Source organism: Streptopelia decaocto (assembly GCF_964273445.1).
Source record: "Streptopelia decaocto genome assembly, chromosome: 1".
NCBI lineage: Eukaryota > Metazoa > Chordata > Aves > Columbiformes > Columbidae > Streptopelia > Streptopelia decaocto.
This window is the reverse complement of record NC_138663.1, coordinates 24571164-24588066: the sequence shown is the minus strand read 5'-3', so window position 1 is coordinate 24588066 and position 16903 is coordinate 24571164. Positions and strand designations below refer to the sequence as shown.

Sequence of the window (16903 nt, the reverse complement as noted above, 5' to 3'; positions counted from 1 at the left end):
ATGCTATTTGGGAGACTTTCATAACATTCAATGAGTTCTGAATTACCATTATCACAAAGCAGTATTTCAAATGTAACAACAGTCTAAAAAGAGGCATTCTTCACATATTTTATTTCCTGAAAACTAAAGTTAATCATACCATTAACCATCTAGTTAATCTCTTATACATAGTCCTTGTGCCTTGTGTCACATATATAAAACACAATATACTCTCCTCTGTGTTATTAGGAAAGTTAAATCGAGGATTTGAGTAAGAAACTCCAGCCAAGCATAAATCTAAGAGTTATTATTAAGCCAAAAATATTACAATAGTGTCATTCAGATCTAATAATTAAAGATGACGTAAACTGAAGGACTTCAGCTTGTTATCTCAGTATTTTGCAGAAACACGTTCCTGCATCCCATTAATATCAGAAGCTCTAGCGAAGGAGAGAAATATGATGTATCACCTCTCATCAATTGTGCAACCTTTACAACACCGGTGGGAGAAATAACCTGTCAGAATTATTGAGCATGTTCAGTACCTTTTAAAGAGACAGGAAAAGGAAAAGTATATTCTGGTTTTAACAAATCAGGAGGCTGCTATTTGTTTTTTTTGTTTGTTTGTTTGTTTTTCTTTTTGCAAATGCATAGTAAACACTCCTTATGACAGAGTTATTCTTTCTTTCTCAAGAAACAAGATGATTCTCATTTTTAGTAAAACCTATCTCTTAAAAAAAACCTTAAAAGCTTTATAAGTATGGCAACCTTTGAGCTCTGAAGCATCAAACAGAAAATGATTTTTAGTTTGTTTATATTTTTAAATGCAAGATTATATAAACACAATTATTACCCATTCCTTGCATTTAATCACTCGGCATTCACACAGGACTGTAGCTGATGTTACAAATTTTTCCTTTTCTACAGGCTGCAGTTCCTGTGGTCCTGTACCAGCTTATAACAGCTCGTGTATCTCAAGCAACACCCTTCTTTTGTAAACTTACTGAGTTTTTAGAATGCGCATGAAAATATGAGCAGACAAGTGTATAATTAATTCATAACTTCAGTACTGACAATTCCTTTTCTGAATTTTTAAAGAAGTATTTTGGAGCTTTGTTTTCAAACCTCTCACAATGAATAAGTATCTGGCAGAATATTTAAGTATGCACTGTGTTGTGTTTGTATTACACCTTGTCATGCCTCCCAGCATTAAACAATGAGAGCTAAAAGAACTTTGTCATCAAACTTTTTATCATTATACACAAACACACGTACACAGTTGCACACAAAGCATTTGACAGGCATTAATTATCTTCACAAAAAACTTTATACTGACATTGCCCTTCAGGGCAGCACTAACCATTGTGTACCATATCATCAGGTGGCATGAACTATAAGGTCCCAAGAAGTCAGTGAAACCAAAATACTGGGCAAACGTTTCTTGACAGGAGCAGTGAAAAGTTCCTGAAATTTGTACTAAAAGCATCCTCTCCACTATGGCTCACTGCACTGCAATATCATGGAGACACTTTATAGGCTATTCTGCCTCAGATTTCCTTTCAGCAATGCTTAAGGGATTTTTACCTTCTAGTTACTGTTCTGTAATACATTTTAAAAAATAAAATAGTATCAACTATCTTCTCTAAGGGATATAAAACTCACCTGCAGGATACACTTTCACTGTATCAAAACAGTGTAGTTTGGTTGCGGTAATTCAGTAAATTCAATCATCTCATGATCATTAAAAATACTCAACCATGTGGTCTGATTCTATCTAGTATAACATTTCCTCAGACCACATTGAAACTGAAAAAGTGGAAAGTTAACTTTATGACTCTCCTCATTTGTATGTAAAACAAACACAGAAATCTTAAATAAAGTGACACAATTATGGATATGTACAAGATGACATTCTCAAAACACTGTTTCTTAATTGTGAATGACCAAAAATGTTTGTCTCCTGTGATGACAATACAAAAGGTTAAAAGATATGAAGCTAGTATCATTAGATGACTAGAATTTATCATGATTCAGTTGTGTATCAAGTTCCCAACAGAAAAAGTTATTTGAAGTACACCTAAGCCAAACAGTCAATCCTGCCAAGCAACTATTAACTCTCCTCTACCTTTGGCACATCAATCATATCTTCTTTTAAAGGGATGGAAGAAAAGTTGAGTTGTCCAAAATACTCTGAAAGCTTGAACAAACCAAACTTGGGACAATCTTACTTTTTTAGAGCAGATAAGCAAGCAGAAGGTTCAGAGTCAAAAGCACTGTGCATAAATACCTCTTATCTGTATCCTCATGTTTAGATAAAGCTCTCAAGATAACCATCCTTGGCCGCTGTTGTCCTGTTGTCAAAAGCAAATGCAGCTTTCAAAAGGGATCAAGGAAGCTAAGAGGCAATCAGACTGGCAAGCCGTAAGTACACCGGAGAAAAATCAAGAGTCAAAATAATCCCTACTCTTTCCTCCATCTCACACTTGTGGTGGAATTCAGTTTCAGCCAACTCATGTCCTTGCATCCTGGCTGCTCCCCCTCTCCATCCTCTATTCCCACCCCAAAACGTGGTATTTAGGAGTGGAACCCAAGCGCTGGAGTTACTCTTTTTACCAAAGTATTTCAACTGAGATAGAGTTTACAAGTTGGGGTGGTCTAGGACACATTTTGAGACCATTTTCAGACTTTGGGCATCAAACCTTGGTAATCATGGTAATTCTAAGCAGACTATGCTGAGTTTTGGCTCATTGTCAGAGGCAAAAAAGAAGAAAGTGAAGATCTGCAGCTCCTCCTTAATGCCCTGGCTGAGAGGCAGATGACACCTCACATGCTATTACAGAAACCCCTTAATTCACCTTTAGTAAAGCTCACACCACACAACCTTAAAGAAAATAAAGGTGAGCTCATCCCTCGAAGTGCTCAAGGCCAGGTTGGATGGGACTTTGAGCAACCTGGTCTAGTGGAAGGTGTCCCTGCCCATAGTAGCTAGGTTGGAACTAGATGACCTTTATCGTCCCTTCCAATCCAATCCATTCTATGATTCTGTGACATGAATCTTCATAAAACAGCCTGGGCCATCTTCAAAAAGCAGACCAAAGACTCAACCTGTCCTTATCCCCAAGGAGGTGCCCGATGTGTGGGGCTGCCCTGATGTCCCCCATTCTGCCCTGCTCCTTGCCACCCCAGGGAGCTCCTGTTGCTTCTGGCACCCACCTTCCTGTCCTTTCTTCAAACTGCACAGCCCCAAATAGGAAAATCACAAGATTTTATGAGACAAAAGGAGTTCGCATGACTGATGTGCTCTTCCAGAGCACAAATGGCACTACAATTTTTTTTTGTCATTGACCAAATCCCCATTTTCTTCTTCCCTCATTCCATACCTAGGATGAAAAATTTGAGCCTCAATCCTTAAGGTCTGGCTAAGTTACAAGCAATTGACAACTGAATCTTAATCTCACGTGCCCTTAATCATAAGCAGCATTGCGAGCTCTCTTCAGAATAACCAGTACACTCATGGTCATGCAAGAAATCTCACGATGAACTGGAGAAACCAAGTTCTTTAACTCCTGTGCTCTACCAGAGACACTTCAAACTCGATTTGTGATTACTTAAAACTGAAAATCCACAATTGCCCAATACATAAGATCATATACTCCCTCAACTGCATCTGTTCAAACTTTCATCACGCAACAGGATTAATTCACTCTATGAAAGGCCTTCTCTTTCATGTTTTAAAAAGTGATTATTTGAAAAGATGCCAGTGCAAGCAGAGAGGACAGGGAAATTTTATATTATGAAATAAGCACCCATAATTATTTGGCACATGCAAATTTATGCTGCTGGTCATTGTCTGAGTAAAGATCATAGGAAGATCTCCTAGTTAAATACACTGTTTTCCTGATTTGAAAATAGCATGATAGACCAAAGATTGCTGAAGCTGGTTTGAGATAGGAAATAGATGACTAGTGAAAGTGTAGAAACCCTTTAATGTTTATGTTGTTTGTATAACTCTGGCCCCAAACTTACTAAGAGGACACTTACCTGTTTTAGACAGATATGTCTACTGACTCCTCTCAAGTCACCTTCTCCCCTAACTTGAAAGTTTGGAGCTGTTCTGAGTTATGTCAGCCTCTTGCCCAAAGACAGGTTAACATCAGAAGGCCAGAAGCTGTTGCCAGTGTGACAAGAACTGAAGCTCCCCAAACACCCCAGGCACAGCGCTGCACTCATGTCCTCTGAGAGCTCTGTCATGATGTGCTGCTGCCAGCAGGACAAAGCAAAAGAAGCTCAAGGGAAGGGACAAGTTTGGAGGTAGGAGTGGGAAAAGGAGATGGCTCTCCTGAAACTAACTTCCTTAGAGAAGTTCTCACCTAGGGAACCCCTAAAGAAAGGGTTAATTTGAGCTTTATCACCAAGGGAGCTTATGAGTATTTTACACAAGCTCCATCATCTCACCTATTGAGCGATCTCTCGCTTTTCAGTGATGATTGTATTACCGCTGAAACACTGAGACAAGGCTTCAGGTAACAGGTAGTTATATCAAAGAGAAAAACTGAGCAGACTCATGGTGAAAGAACTATCTAAAATAATGTTGCTGACAAAGAACTGGGAAGACTTTGCAGTTTATACAATCAATGGGCCTCTGATGCTGCTGCCACCTGAGCCTTAATAGATCTTAGCAATTGATAAAAGTTGTCTTTAAGTCCTTCCCAAACAGCCTATCCCCCTAATCTAAGAGAGAGCATGTCTGAATGAAAAATATCTCAAGAATTTCTGACAAGAGGCATTTTCAGAGAAGCTACTGAGAAAATCCCTGTTAGCGTGGAAACAATAACACTCAGCCAGGCATAGCAGGGTGCTGACAGGCAGACTGCTCAGGGTGCAAGAGAAAAAGGGGAAGTTAAAGCAATCTCTGATCATTTTCCAAACTTAAAAAAAAAAAAAAAGCCAGAAAAACTCAGACCTGCGAAACCTCAGTAATTTCAAAATGTGATGGAGAAACACATTCTGCAGGATGACAGGCTTTAAATTAACATATTCACAGTACAAAATTGTCTCTGATCAGCAGCCCTTCGAATGCAGCACAGAACATAACGAACATGCCCGGTGCAGTTGGCATTCAGAAACTAGGCAATCACACAAGTATTGGTACCTAGTGAGCAGAGCTATTTTATAATATCTTTAAATCAAACCCAGAGTAACAGGACCAATGAAAAAAACCACATAAATCCACAGCTAATTATTGCTGTCTGCAGCTGACTGTGACAAGCAGGTTGTGAGACAATAGCCCCCTTTTAATTGAACAGTCAGAGTGACAAGGCTAAAATATTCTTATATTCAAAAAGTATCAGCAATCAAACACCACCTGCTGTTCTCACATTGTATTCACATGTGTGCTAAGCAAGTACAATGGCTGTCACTTTGAATTACTAGGTTTGAACATCTTCATACACAAAGTACTGAACAAGGAAAAGTGGCGCCAGATCCTTGATTTTCAGAAACCACCAGTCTGATTTTTCAGAAGTATTTACTCCAGACTCCGAAGGCTTCTTCATGCTTCCTGAGTTGTTGCATGTACAAATGCAAACATCAATTCTGCCTTCTGTATGCACACACAAAAATTATTGAGGCAGCCAGATCGGTGTCAGTCACATAAAATCTGTGCCACACATTTCAAAGATATTTGAATAAAATAAGTTCTTAACATTTCCCCGTGAGAAGAAACTTAGCTTCAAAGATGCAGCCTGCCTCACTTTCTAGAAGTTAAATTTAGTGGTTCACTGTATGCAGAGGTCCGCACAACCACAGACACAGACTGTGACTCCAGAAGTTCATGTTCTGCAGAACCCAGACCCAATTAGCATCCTTTCCCCTCCTGTGCAGCACACATCTCCATTTTTTCTTTCAGTGGAAAACTGTGTTTGTTCAATTGTTCTCTAGTTTGTGTAGAACAGAGAATAAAGGTTAAGGTTTGTTTTTTGTTTGGAAACACTTGAAGCGGACTGCAGGGAGCCAGAATAATATCCCCCAGCAAGTAAAATGTTCTCTCGGCATTCATGACTGAAATTATTTCGTGGTTTGTTGTTTGTTTGTTTGTTTTTTAGAGGAAGAGGAAAATGTCAGACAAGCAACACAGTAAGTACTACTTACTGTCACTTAAACACATCTTAAATGCCTTGAAGGCAGAAGATGTTAAATACAGACAACAACCCTTCTGTCACTTGGTGCTGACGTGGTGACTTCTGCAGCAGAGGTTGAGCAGCCCCCAGCCTCTGCTTTCCAACAAAGAGTATGTCAAGCTGTACGTACAGTCTTCCCTCTCTACTGAAAGAATAAGCCTGCATCCCTTCTGCTCCTCCATGAGCTAGTTACTTCTGGAAATCAGTAGTGTCTCCTCCTGAAACCAAGGAGCTGTAGTACCATCACAGGGCCCACTTCCTAAGTTCATGAGTGTGAGACACAGCCATGCACTGATGAGGTCAATGGAAACGCCTTCTCCTTCGCAACTCTGGGGAAACCTCTGCTGTCTCCATATTTCACACCTTAGATCTGTTTCCATAAAAAGCCAGTCCCTTGGTGGCAGAAGAAACCCTTTGGTATGTGATAGAAGTTCAAAATTCAAATAATGTCGCTTATTGCTGCCGTCTATTGCAAATTATAGATTAAACAGAACAAAACCTTCAAAATAACAGCAGGGCATGGGAAATGCAAATGTAGAAAAGTGATAACAGGTCAAGCCACATGCTTTGAAGAAAGTACTTGACAGATGAGAATTAATGTCCACAGCAAGACTACCTCGGAAGCGGCAGGTTTGTGTTGAATTTTTAAATATGGAAAAAATACCAGCAGAAGTATCTTCAGGCCTTTCCAGAGCATAACAAAGCTAGCTGAATTGGCTGCACTCCTGAAAATCGCTGCAGTGTACTGACCAGGCATAAAGTTGCCAAACTTTATTAGAATTAAATTTTTCCAGTGGGATCCTGCATATTTTCAAAGGCTACTTGAACTTAAAGCTCTCAAACCTGAAAACAAATACATTGACAACAAAACAAGCCTTTGAAAGCTAAGATGTATACCATGAGCATACACAGTGCCTTAATAATATTTTCTAAAAATTCTGTCAAATATTTTCTCAGTCTTCCCTGAAGCTAGTAACCACCACTTTCAATACATTAGTTAAACCAGAGGGGTCAGTTGGCACATTCCCCCTTCTCCCAAGTTGAGCGTCTACCATCACCAGCTAGAAGGTGTCTGTCTTCAGACTTGGGTATTGCCAGACCTGGGAAGCGCAGGAGGACAGACCAGATGCCCAAACAGGCTGATGCACAACGAACATGCCTTTTTTTATGTTCTTTTCCACAGTTACGGACCATGTGCTGTACATAAGGTCATTGTGGGAGGTTTATCTTTTACTGACTTATCTTTTAGAGAAGGTATTTTTTGGGCAATGACAGAGGCTGGACATTTTGGTAAATCAGGAATAGATTATATAATATAAAATCAGTATCCATGCATCTCTCAGGTACTTCAGTTTGCTATGCCAAATCTCTGCACAAGCTTCAATGCAAGTGGAAAAAAGCTGACAGTCTTTGTCTTTTGTGACAAGGGGAAAAAAAAAAAACAGCAAAAGGGATGATTTTAATAGTCTAATTCTGGTACAGACTGCCAAACCTTAGAGCGCCTGATAAGAGCATGCAGACCGTCTGCTGAAGGACAACAAGGGAGTAAGAATCAGCAACAGCTCTTTTTTCCCCTCACCTTTTATATATCTTGCTTTGTCTCTGGGAAAGCTGGATCAGACTCCAGCCAACAACAGGCCAGTGAGCTCGGCCCCAGACCCTCTCAACTACCTATTTTTATTTTCTCTCTCTCACCTCACCACTTCCAAACAAGAAAGGAAAGTTACTACCTTCTTTAAACTGGTGTGGCCAGCTGACACAGGTATGTCAGAAGGTAGCTAGGTGTAGTAAGGGAGAGGAGGCTGAGAAAAAACACAAAACTAACCATCTGGGGCCACAAGATACAGTTAAGGCAAAAGCTACATTCAATATTTTACATTTGAAATGTTTCCATCCTTTGAAATAATTTAGAATCTTTTAAACCTCTTGTCCTAGAAACTCAGACAAGCTGCAGCACAAGAAAACAAACCAAGCTTATACATGAACTTTGGCTATTTAAGGTTGCAGAGCAAGAGGATCCTGTTAACACTTGTAATTCTTAGCCTCTTTATTCTGTTAATCTTTCTTTCCTTCTCTGACTCCTTGGCAATGACTGTGGTGGCTACTGTTCACACAGGCCACAAAGTCTCTTCTCCCCTGCCCACAACTTTGCACTGACTTTCCTTTTGCTGCTTTGAAAGGACTGAGCAAGCAGGGACAGAGAATAAACTTCCCTGTGTTCAATACCACTATGTAGGTCCTGTAAGTTCACCCTTTCAGTGTCTCTTTTCTTTGTTTTGAATACAGATATTGCTGATTCTGGTCTGCTGAGCTGCACCCCTGGGGCTCCTCTGTATCTGCCACGATGTCTGCCTGGCTCCTGCCAGCGTTACCCCTGCTGGGAATCTTCCCCACACAGTTCCCACCTTCCCCTCAGCCATCCTTGACCAAGTGACCTTGGAGGCCTCCTAGAAGGACATGAGAGAATGGAAGAAGAAGTAACACTGGGGATACAGTCCCAGCCTATACAAGTGACCCAATGTGTAAGAGAATTTGTGCCACGTGCAGTTGAAGGACACAAAGTGAGGCAGAGCCTTGCTTCTCCCAATGACCTGTCCTTGCTTGAATGAGAAATGGCCATGACTCTGAATGCGGAGCTGAGTGTTAAAACATGAGCTCTCCTCCATGCTGTACATGTCAGAGAGGAGAATTTCAACAGGAGAAAAGGGGACAAGATTTGCAGACCCTCTGCCTTGTTCACACTGCCCTCCTCTTTCTATGATACATTGCACTCTCTAGCCCCTGATTTTGGCCTAAGAAGGATAAATGATCCTGTCAGGACAGGGAAAATGTGACAAGGAAAGTGAAGCTCATACAGTGGAAGATTAAGAGCTCTTATTTTAGTCTGACGTATTATCTCCATCACTCCATTCCCTGCCCCATCCTTCCACCACTTAAGTTCTTTGTTCCCTGTCCCCAGTCATTAGCCACAGTTATTACACATCAAATTTCCCTGTCTCCACTCCTAATTTGAATAGCTACAAGCATTGGTAGGTCACCTAGGAATTAAAAAAACAGTTTTAAACAAGACAAAGAGAACTGCCATGGATCGCTGATGCAAGTTTCTGAAAGGTAACCCAGGTCTACATACCACATTTTGAGCACTGGGAAAAGTCACCCTGAAAACAAAAAGCTGTTTGGTACAGCTGCCGCAGAGCAGGAGCTGTACTGAACACCTTATGCCATTTCATGGCATGTTTTATCAATATTTGCATTTCTACACATCATTTCTCACATACTTCTCATTTCTACACATAATACTCACTCTTCCCAGTTCTTTGTCTTCAAGTGCCAGCACCCCAGTGCTTTCTGTAAAGAGTTTTACTTTGACAACAGGCCGAGGGTGAGTAGTGGTGAAATCTCCTTGAGTTCCCCATCTGCAATAAATAAAAGAACAGAATTTAACTGGGGTAGAGGACAGGCCTGAGAGTGAGAGGACTGTAATCTGGATGTACAGAATATTTATTAATGCACTCCTAGGACTTAATTGCCAAACATTTGAGGGGAGAGGGCATGAAAATACATTTTTGAGCATCAAAGATTAAGTATCTACAAGGGAAAATTGGCTCTTCTCTGTGATAAGACAAATCAGGGGTTTTCTATATGACTTAATCACTCAAAAATTAGCAATAAATTTTTAATGGCAAAACCCAAAGGACTGAAATTATAGACTCATAGCAAAACCAGAACCAATCAAGAAAGCAAAGAAGGAGGAAGGGAGAAGGGGAGAAAGGGGGAAAGGGAACAGAAATCATTATTTCTTTTAAATATATTATTAGGTTCACTATCTTGTGCATACAAATCATATTAATTCAGCAACGAATCATGTCTCAATTCTAAAAAAAATACATGTTTAACTTTAGGTGAATGAACTATGCAGAAAGTAAGAGAATTAAACAGTGATAAAATTCTGTTTCATGCGAGGTTACAGCTTAATATAAGCATATAGGAAAAATGGAAACACAAATGCAAAAACTGGAGAAAATTGTCATTTATCAGAGTGACTACAGCTCTGCAAGACAGTTACTGCCACAAGGCTCCATGCTTGTAGAGAAGCTAAATTAGGCAGACAAAATTCTAGCTGTTAATCTCTTATCTCAGTTAAGGCACTTGCTTTGTCAGCCTTTTCCCCCCACCATGCGCCAGTGGTCAAAACAAAGTTACATGAACTAGATTGCAACTTCCTCCGACAAGTTATTTTATTTTCCTATTCCATTTTCCTAACAATTGCATGGTACTCATTGCATTGGTGATACTGATTCTGATTATGCTACTAGGCAAAAAAAAAAAAGCAAAAAACAAGCACAGCTTCAGTTTCACTTAATTTTTTCTACTACTTGACATATTACGATCAGCAGAAACCAAATAAATAAAACAGGTGACCTTAAGAGTATGATCTATAAAAGGACATACGACACAAGCTAAAATCCCAGAGGGCCTCATTCACACAAAGCAATTATTTTTATTTTAATTTCAAGAATAATTTACACAGTCTCTCCATTCTTGGAAAATGAACAACAATAGTAATGCTCCAGGAAATGGATCTGATAGATAAAAGAAAAGCTTTCAACTAATATGAGTTACAGACTTCAAGAAAAAGTCTAGAAAGTAATATGTAACCAAACCCAAAAATCTTTAAGAAAGTGTTGGCTCTGTATAAACCAGTCCTACAGGTGGATGAACATGTGCCAGACTACAAAAGAGAGGTTCACTGAAAATTATCAGATCTTACGTTGCCACCTGTCTTCTTTGCTTTATCTGGATTAGACAGATGTTTGCTCTCTCTGTCTGCGGTGGACATAGCCTTAGCCTCAGCCAAAGTGGTAATTGAAACAGGGACTCTGACAAGAAATTACTTTCCTGAGAGGGAGAAAACCTGTTTTGTGAACTGATGATAGACGCTACAGCCGCAGGACAAGCCAATGTCTGGCACTGCTGCTTCCCAGTGGCAGTCCCAGGGGTAGATTCTGTCACAACACAGAAATTAGATTTCCAAGGAGAAAGCATCTTCATAAAAGACAAGATAGTTGTATCTTTGGTCTCCCCCAGATCCCACTATCCAGGAAGAATGCTGCCTTGCAGTCACAAACACAATCTAAGCACTTTGTTAGCTGCACTCTGTCTTGGGCACCAGGATGTATTTGTCCCTGAGCTTCAAGAAGCCTTGAACTGTGTACACTGAAACAGATAGGATCACCCAAATAATCCAGAGAAACTCCTATTAAAATAGCAAAACAAAAGCCTCTCCACAAAGAGAGTGCCAGTATTAACTCACAGACAGAAGAAAATAAATCAGAAGTCATCATGCTAAAGGGAAGGGACCCAGCCTGCTCAAGGAACAGACCACCACTGGGGCCAGCTCAGCTTCTGCCAGCTGAGCACCAGGTACACACTGGACCATGGGTTCTGGACACCCCAGTAGGTGGCTTCAGGACCTCCCCAGAAAGCGGTACAGCTTCCTCTGGAGACACATGCCTAGGCTCCATTTCTGCAGGCCACAGCAGGAAGGGATGGGGCACACGTGAACCCTGCCCAGGGAGCCTTGCAGGATTTGCTGCTTTTCTAGTTTAGATACATGAGAGACTGATGTGGATGGGACTAATACTGTGTCATCCACCTGCTGCTGGTACTCATGTAGTACTAGAAATAATATTTAACATAAAATCTGAACAGTAGCCTGACTGACATCTTTCTCCTACCCCTTTGTTCTGTTTGCAGCAGTAAGTGAAAATCCTGGAAACAAGGACAGGACAAGACAAAATGGCCTCAAGTTATGTCAGGGGAGGTTTAAATTGAATATTAGGGAAAGTTTCTTCACCGAAAGGGTTGTCAGGCACTGGAACAGGCTGCCCAGGGATGTGGTTGGGTTACCATCCCTGGAGGTGTTTAAAAGACATGCAGACATGGTGCTTAGGGACATGGTTTAGAAGTGGACTTGGCAGTGTTAGGTTAACAGTTGGACTTGATGATAAAGTTATTTTCAAATCAAAACAATTCTATGATTCTATGATTATTTTCCTTTGTATAAATATTTTTTTCTGCTTTCACCTACTAATTTTCTTCACAACAGAAACTGCAATGATTCAATGTTTGATCATGTTCAACCATAAGCCCCAGTCTTTTCACCATATTTACACTGCTGTCAGAGATACATGGGCTGACACCATAATTAGTGACAAAGTCCTTTGCCAGAGTTGATTTCTCTTCACTGCAAAAGTACCCATTACCAGCAAGGAGGTAGATGTTTATTTCAGGTAAAGATTTATCACTGTGTCACAGAGCTCACTCTAAGCAAATTTATTTTTCTGTTTCATTTTGGAACACATTCCATATACTGGAAATGGCAGCAATTTTCTCTCTCAGGTTTTCCACTCTAATCAGAGTCTCTGCTAGTCAAAACTTTTCTTCATGAGCGCCTAGATCTCCAGTCCTACATGGGAGTGAATGTTATAAAATTTATTATTCTAAGCAAACATCTAGAGATTTTAACACTATTTATTGGAACATTTTCTTTCTGAAAAAATACCTACAGCATTCTACCAGGAATTTATTTTCCACAGCAATTAGGAGTTTTCTTATCTCCTATCCATACAGGGATGTGCCACAGTGCTGGAATGAGCAATAAGACGCATCAAAACCATTTTGTTATGCAGCCGACTGCTCCACAGGGATAAGAGATTTACCAGCACTTTATCTTTGCACATCTTGGAGCTGGACTGTAAATACAATTTCAGGTCACTGTAACATCTTTGTGTCTCAACTAGTTCAGGAATCTATACCACCTTCATTGTTTCTACTTTTTTTTAGAAACATACTTCAACTGTAGAAAGCTAGGTATTTATAATCTTCAGGTTAGAAATCATACAGTGCAAGTTGTGAGATGTAAGGCCAGGAAACAAAAAGACAGACAAGGCTTAGCATGTCCCTGACACATCTGGCTACACTGATACTTTGATCTATTTCAAAACACCTTAAATCCAGGTCTGGCAATCATTCTGTCGTTAGTGAAGTGTTGTGTGAATGTGGAATTTATGAAGTGCTGCATATTGCTAACTACAACTGCATATATACAGACAGAGAGAGAAAAAAATGTGGGAGAGCAATCAAGCTGCTTTACCAGCAGTGCAAGTTACCCCACAGCGATCTGACAATAAATCTTTAATTTGATGTGGAGGCTTCATTCAGCCAAACAAAAATAGAGTTAAATCCATACTTATCTGATTCTGGCTTTTTTTAGTGAGACTCCCAAAGAGAGTATTGGTTGGTACTAATTGCTTCTTCACTAATAATTGGGCAGATATTGTAAGCATTTCCTTTTATGAGCACAGAAATACCCATCCGTTTGGCAGTGACTGACACAAGGATGCTACACTAGGAATCGTGGCCTTAACACTAACAGCCCAAAGGCATGTTTATTTTCTGTCTTTTGCATGCCTTACAAAATAATATGAACATTCCAGCTTTCCTCTTTAATAAATGTTCTTGAAAAAGGGTGTTGAACGGTTACTGGACAACCACCAGCACTCTATTATGCAGCATCAAGGATTTAGAATTTAATAGGGTAATGATTATTCCTTATATGTAACATTAAAATCATTATTTTTTTTCATATATATATTCTCCATGACACTCGTGGGATCTGGAATTCATGTTTGAAACCACAAGAGAAAGAGTTTCTATGTTTGTACCTTTCTGTAATGCTTAAAATGTGGTCCTTGTTGCAAATAAACTATATTTTCTTACTTCTCCATTCGAAAATTACTCATTTATTTTGATGGAAGTATGGAGCATAATTTCCTCCATCAGAGCAAGCATATTAAACTGCAGCTCAAAGGCAATGCATAAAGAAAGCCCTGAACAAATCATAATGTCCCTTCACAGTAGAAGCACAAAAAAGCCCCACACTCAGGCAAACTAAACCATGAGCGTAGCCAAGTATCTTGGCCTTCCATCACTAATTTCATCTAATCTTTTATATATCTTGACTCTTCTTCCCTGTGTCACTGTGACTTCATTATTTTATGCAGAAATCTTGCTGAGAACTACAGATTCATTGTTTTACAATCCCTAATACAGAAACACTGATATTTTGCATAAATATTGTCAAGGCTGTCAGCTAGTGAAGAAGCATCACAGTAGTAATGGTTTTAACCCTGTAGCTGCATACACTATGTAGTCCAGCACTCAATTTCTGAGTGCACTGTCAAGTCTTTATCTAGCATAGTCGCTCAGGAAAAGTGATTTTTTTGTTTGTTTGTTTTTCCTGTGGATTCAGCAGCAAAATTAAAGGCTTTAAGGCTGGTTGTTCCAAAACATTGGCAACCCCTTCTTGGAACTGTGCTCTGAAAAACTGAAAGCTCAGAATTGGATCCTTACTTCAGCAACAGCAAGGACACAGCATCGTGATGGATATGCTACATTCTAAAGCCCCTGTACACAACTAGACTAATGTGAAAGGGAAAAAAGAATAATCTGATCATACGGTGTTTTTTCAGGGTTTGCTTTTGGTAAAAATAATAATTGTTTTAAATAAAGGTAATAACAGAGCTCAAAATAACTATTTATCTCTGAGCTCAAAATGAGCTAGGCTCAATCATGTATTTATTTTTAAACATAAATCATTATTAATATCTGAATAAAATTATTTGGAAAAAAAGGGAATAAATTTTCTTTAAAGCAAGAAAGTGTTTAATACAAAATAGAAAGGAAAACCAGAAGAGGGGTACAATGCATAATAAGCAACTAAATAAAACCACTGATCTAGGCTTTCTACACTGAAAATAAGAAAAGTGCACTCTAACACTACAGAATGGTATTATGACACGTATTGTCATCACAAACATAAAGTAGTATGAACAAATGATTACTTAGTCTTGCTTTGCCATCTCGCTTTCAATAGAGGCAACCAAGATAAGTCAGGGTTAATATTTTCATGGGTATGCAACAAGACTGACACGCTGCCAGGGACTGGGAACCATTGCTACATATTGTGTGAAGAATTCATGACAGGCATTAACTCCCATTTCCCACTGAGCTTCAAACCCAGCTAGGGGCTGGTGATGGACATGAAGGCAAGACATGGTCATTTATGTTCTCAAAGTTTCTACATGCATATTTACTTTCCTTGAAAAAATAATTATGAATCCATCACAACATTCTTGAAGGTTGCAAATCCTATTTAATGTTCTTAGTATTTGTGCGACACTTTAAACATTCAAAATGTTGTGCAAGTGTTGATAAACGGACAGTACTTTGACAAAGCAGGTAGATGGTGTCATCTCAGTCTAAAGATGCGGGGAAACAAATCACAAAATAGATTGACCTATCTGAGCCTGCACAATCTATCAGGGAAGACTCAGGATCCAAATCAGAAAATTTCAGTATTCCATCTGGCATCACACCACTTCTCTTTTATTCTGAAACCCCTTTTTACTCTTCTTTCTGACTCCTACTGTTCTTATCAGCTGTCCACATCATTCTGCCTTTGTTTCTGCTGTCCTCCTACTCTCAATCTGCTGATATTGCTTTCAAGTAGGCACACGAACCTGTAGACTTATATCTTGTTTGCTAAGTGGTTATTAAGAAATTTCATTTTATTTTCTTCATCTATTCAGTGGTCTATTCTGCACTGTTAATGTACTGGGCCTCTTGACACATCTGAGGATCAAGGCACATCCTAACACAGTGACAGCAAAGAAGAGTCTGCCCCTGGTTTTGTCAGTGTCATGAGCATTTGAGTGTACAAAGAATTCTTAACCTGAATAGGGCTCAAAAGCAAAAATTGCTTTCTTTTAAACCCTTTTCCTCAACCTTTCTATTCACCCAAACAACAAACCAAAACTAAATAAAAGCATAAAATTTGTTCCAATTCAAACACTGCATCTAGTCAGATGTTTAGAAATTATTTTCAATGTACCTGTATTGAATTGCTTACAACAAATATGAGCAAATTTTTGAAATATAATATCAAACCAAGATACAAGAACGGTATATTTTGAAAATTTAAAATGGGGCATTCTGATCTTATCAAAATTTAACAGTAATCCAACGGAATTATTTTTACATCAATTATTGCCCAAAAACAACTGAAGCTGCAATTCAGTTTTCCAAAGATGAGGCAGATGCAGACCTCTTTGAATGATGGATGGATGGATTCCTGAGGGAGACTGGAAATAAAATTTAAGGCAATCCTTCCCAAACCCACCTTTTTTTTTTTGACAGACCTCCATCCCTCTACTTGGATACTTCAAGGCTGCCTTTGCTTTCACTTTGAACCAGCCAGAGACCATATAGCTATATTAGTATGAGGCTTAGCCTGATCCAAAACATTTTTCTTCTAAGCAGGATTTAATTGATTTTGGCTCAACACTGCAGAATTCATAGCCAAATGCCTTCCAGTCTGAAGCTGGATCACACATCAGTAGCTACTTTAGTGCAATGTTAGAGAACGCAAACAGATATATCATGTACATTAAGCAGCATGTAGACAGTCTTTCTCCAAGCCCTGATTGCTATGGTGAAAGGGATATGTGGTGGGTTAAACCTGGCTGGACACCATATGCCCAAAGCTCCTCTATCGCTCACCTCCTCAGCTGGACAGGGGAGAGAAATAATAAGAAAAAGCTCATGGGTAGAGATAAGGACAGGGAGAGATCACTCATTACCATTGCAGGCAAAACAGACTCGACTTGGGGAAATTAGTTCAA

At 39.4% G+C, this 16903-nt stretch overlaps 1 protein-coding gene across 3 annotated transcripts in view; it reads right to left on the bottom strand.

Annotated features, from left to right (window-relative positions):
* CADPS2 (calcium dependent secretion activator 2) overlaps positions 1 to 16903 on the bottom strand; it is a gene marked incomplete at its 5' end in the record, with an annotated part of 304710 nt that overhangs the window by 144699 nt on the left and 143108 nt on the right. For all 3 annotated transcript variants that reach the window (XM_082042913.1, XM_082042914.1, XM_082042915.1), the window contains one exon: positions 9463 to 9574. In XM_082042913.1, coding sequence (XP_081899039.1) covers positions 9463 to 9574 — 112 coding nt within the window. The remainder of the gene's footprint in view (positions 1 to 9462; positions 9575 to 16903) is intronic.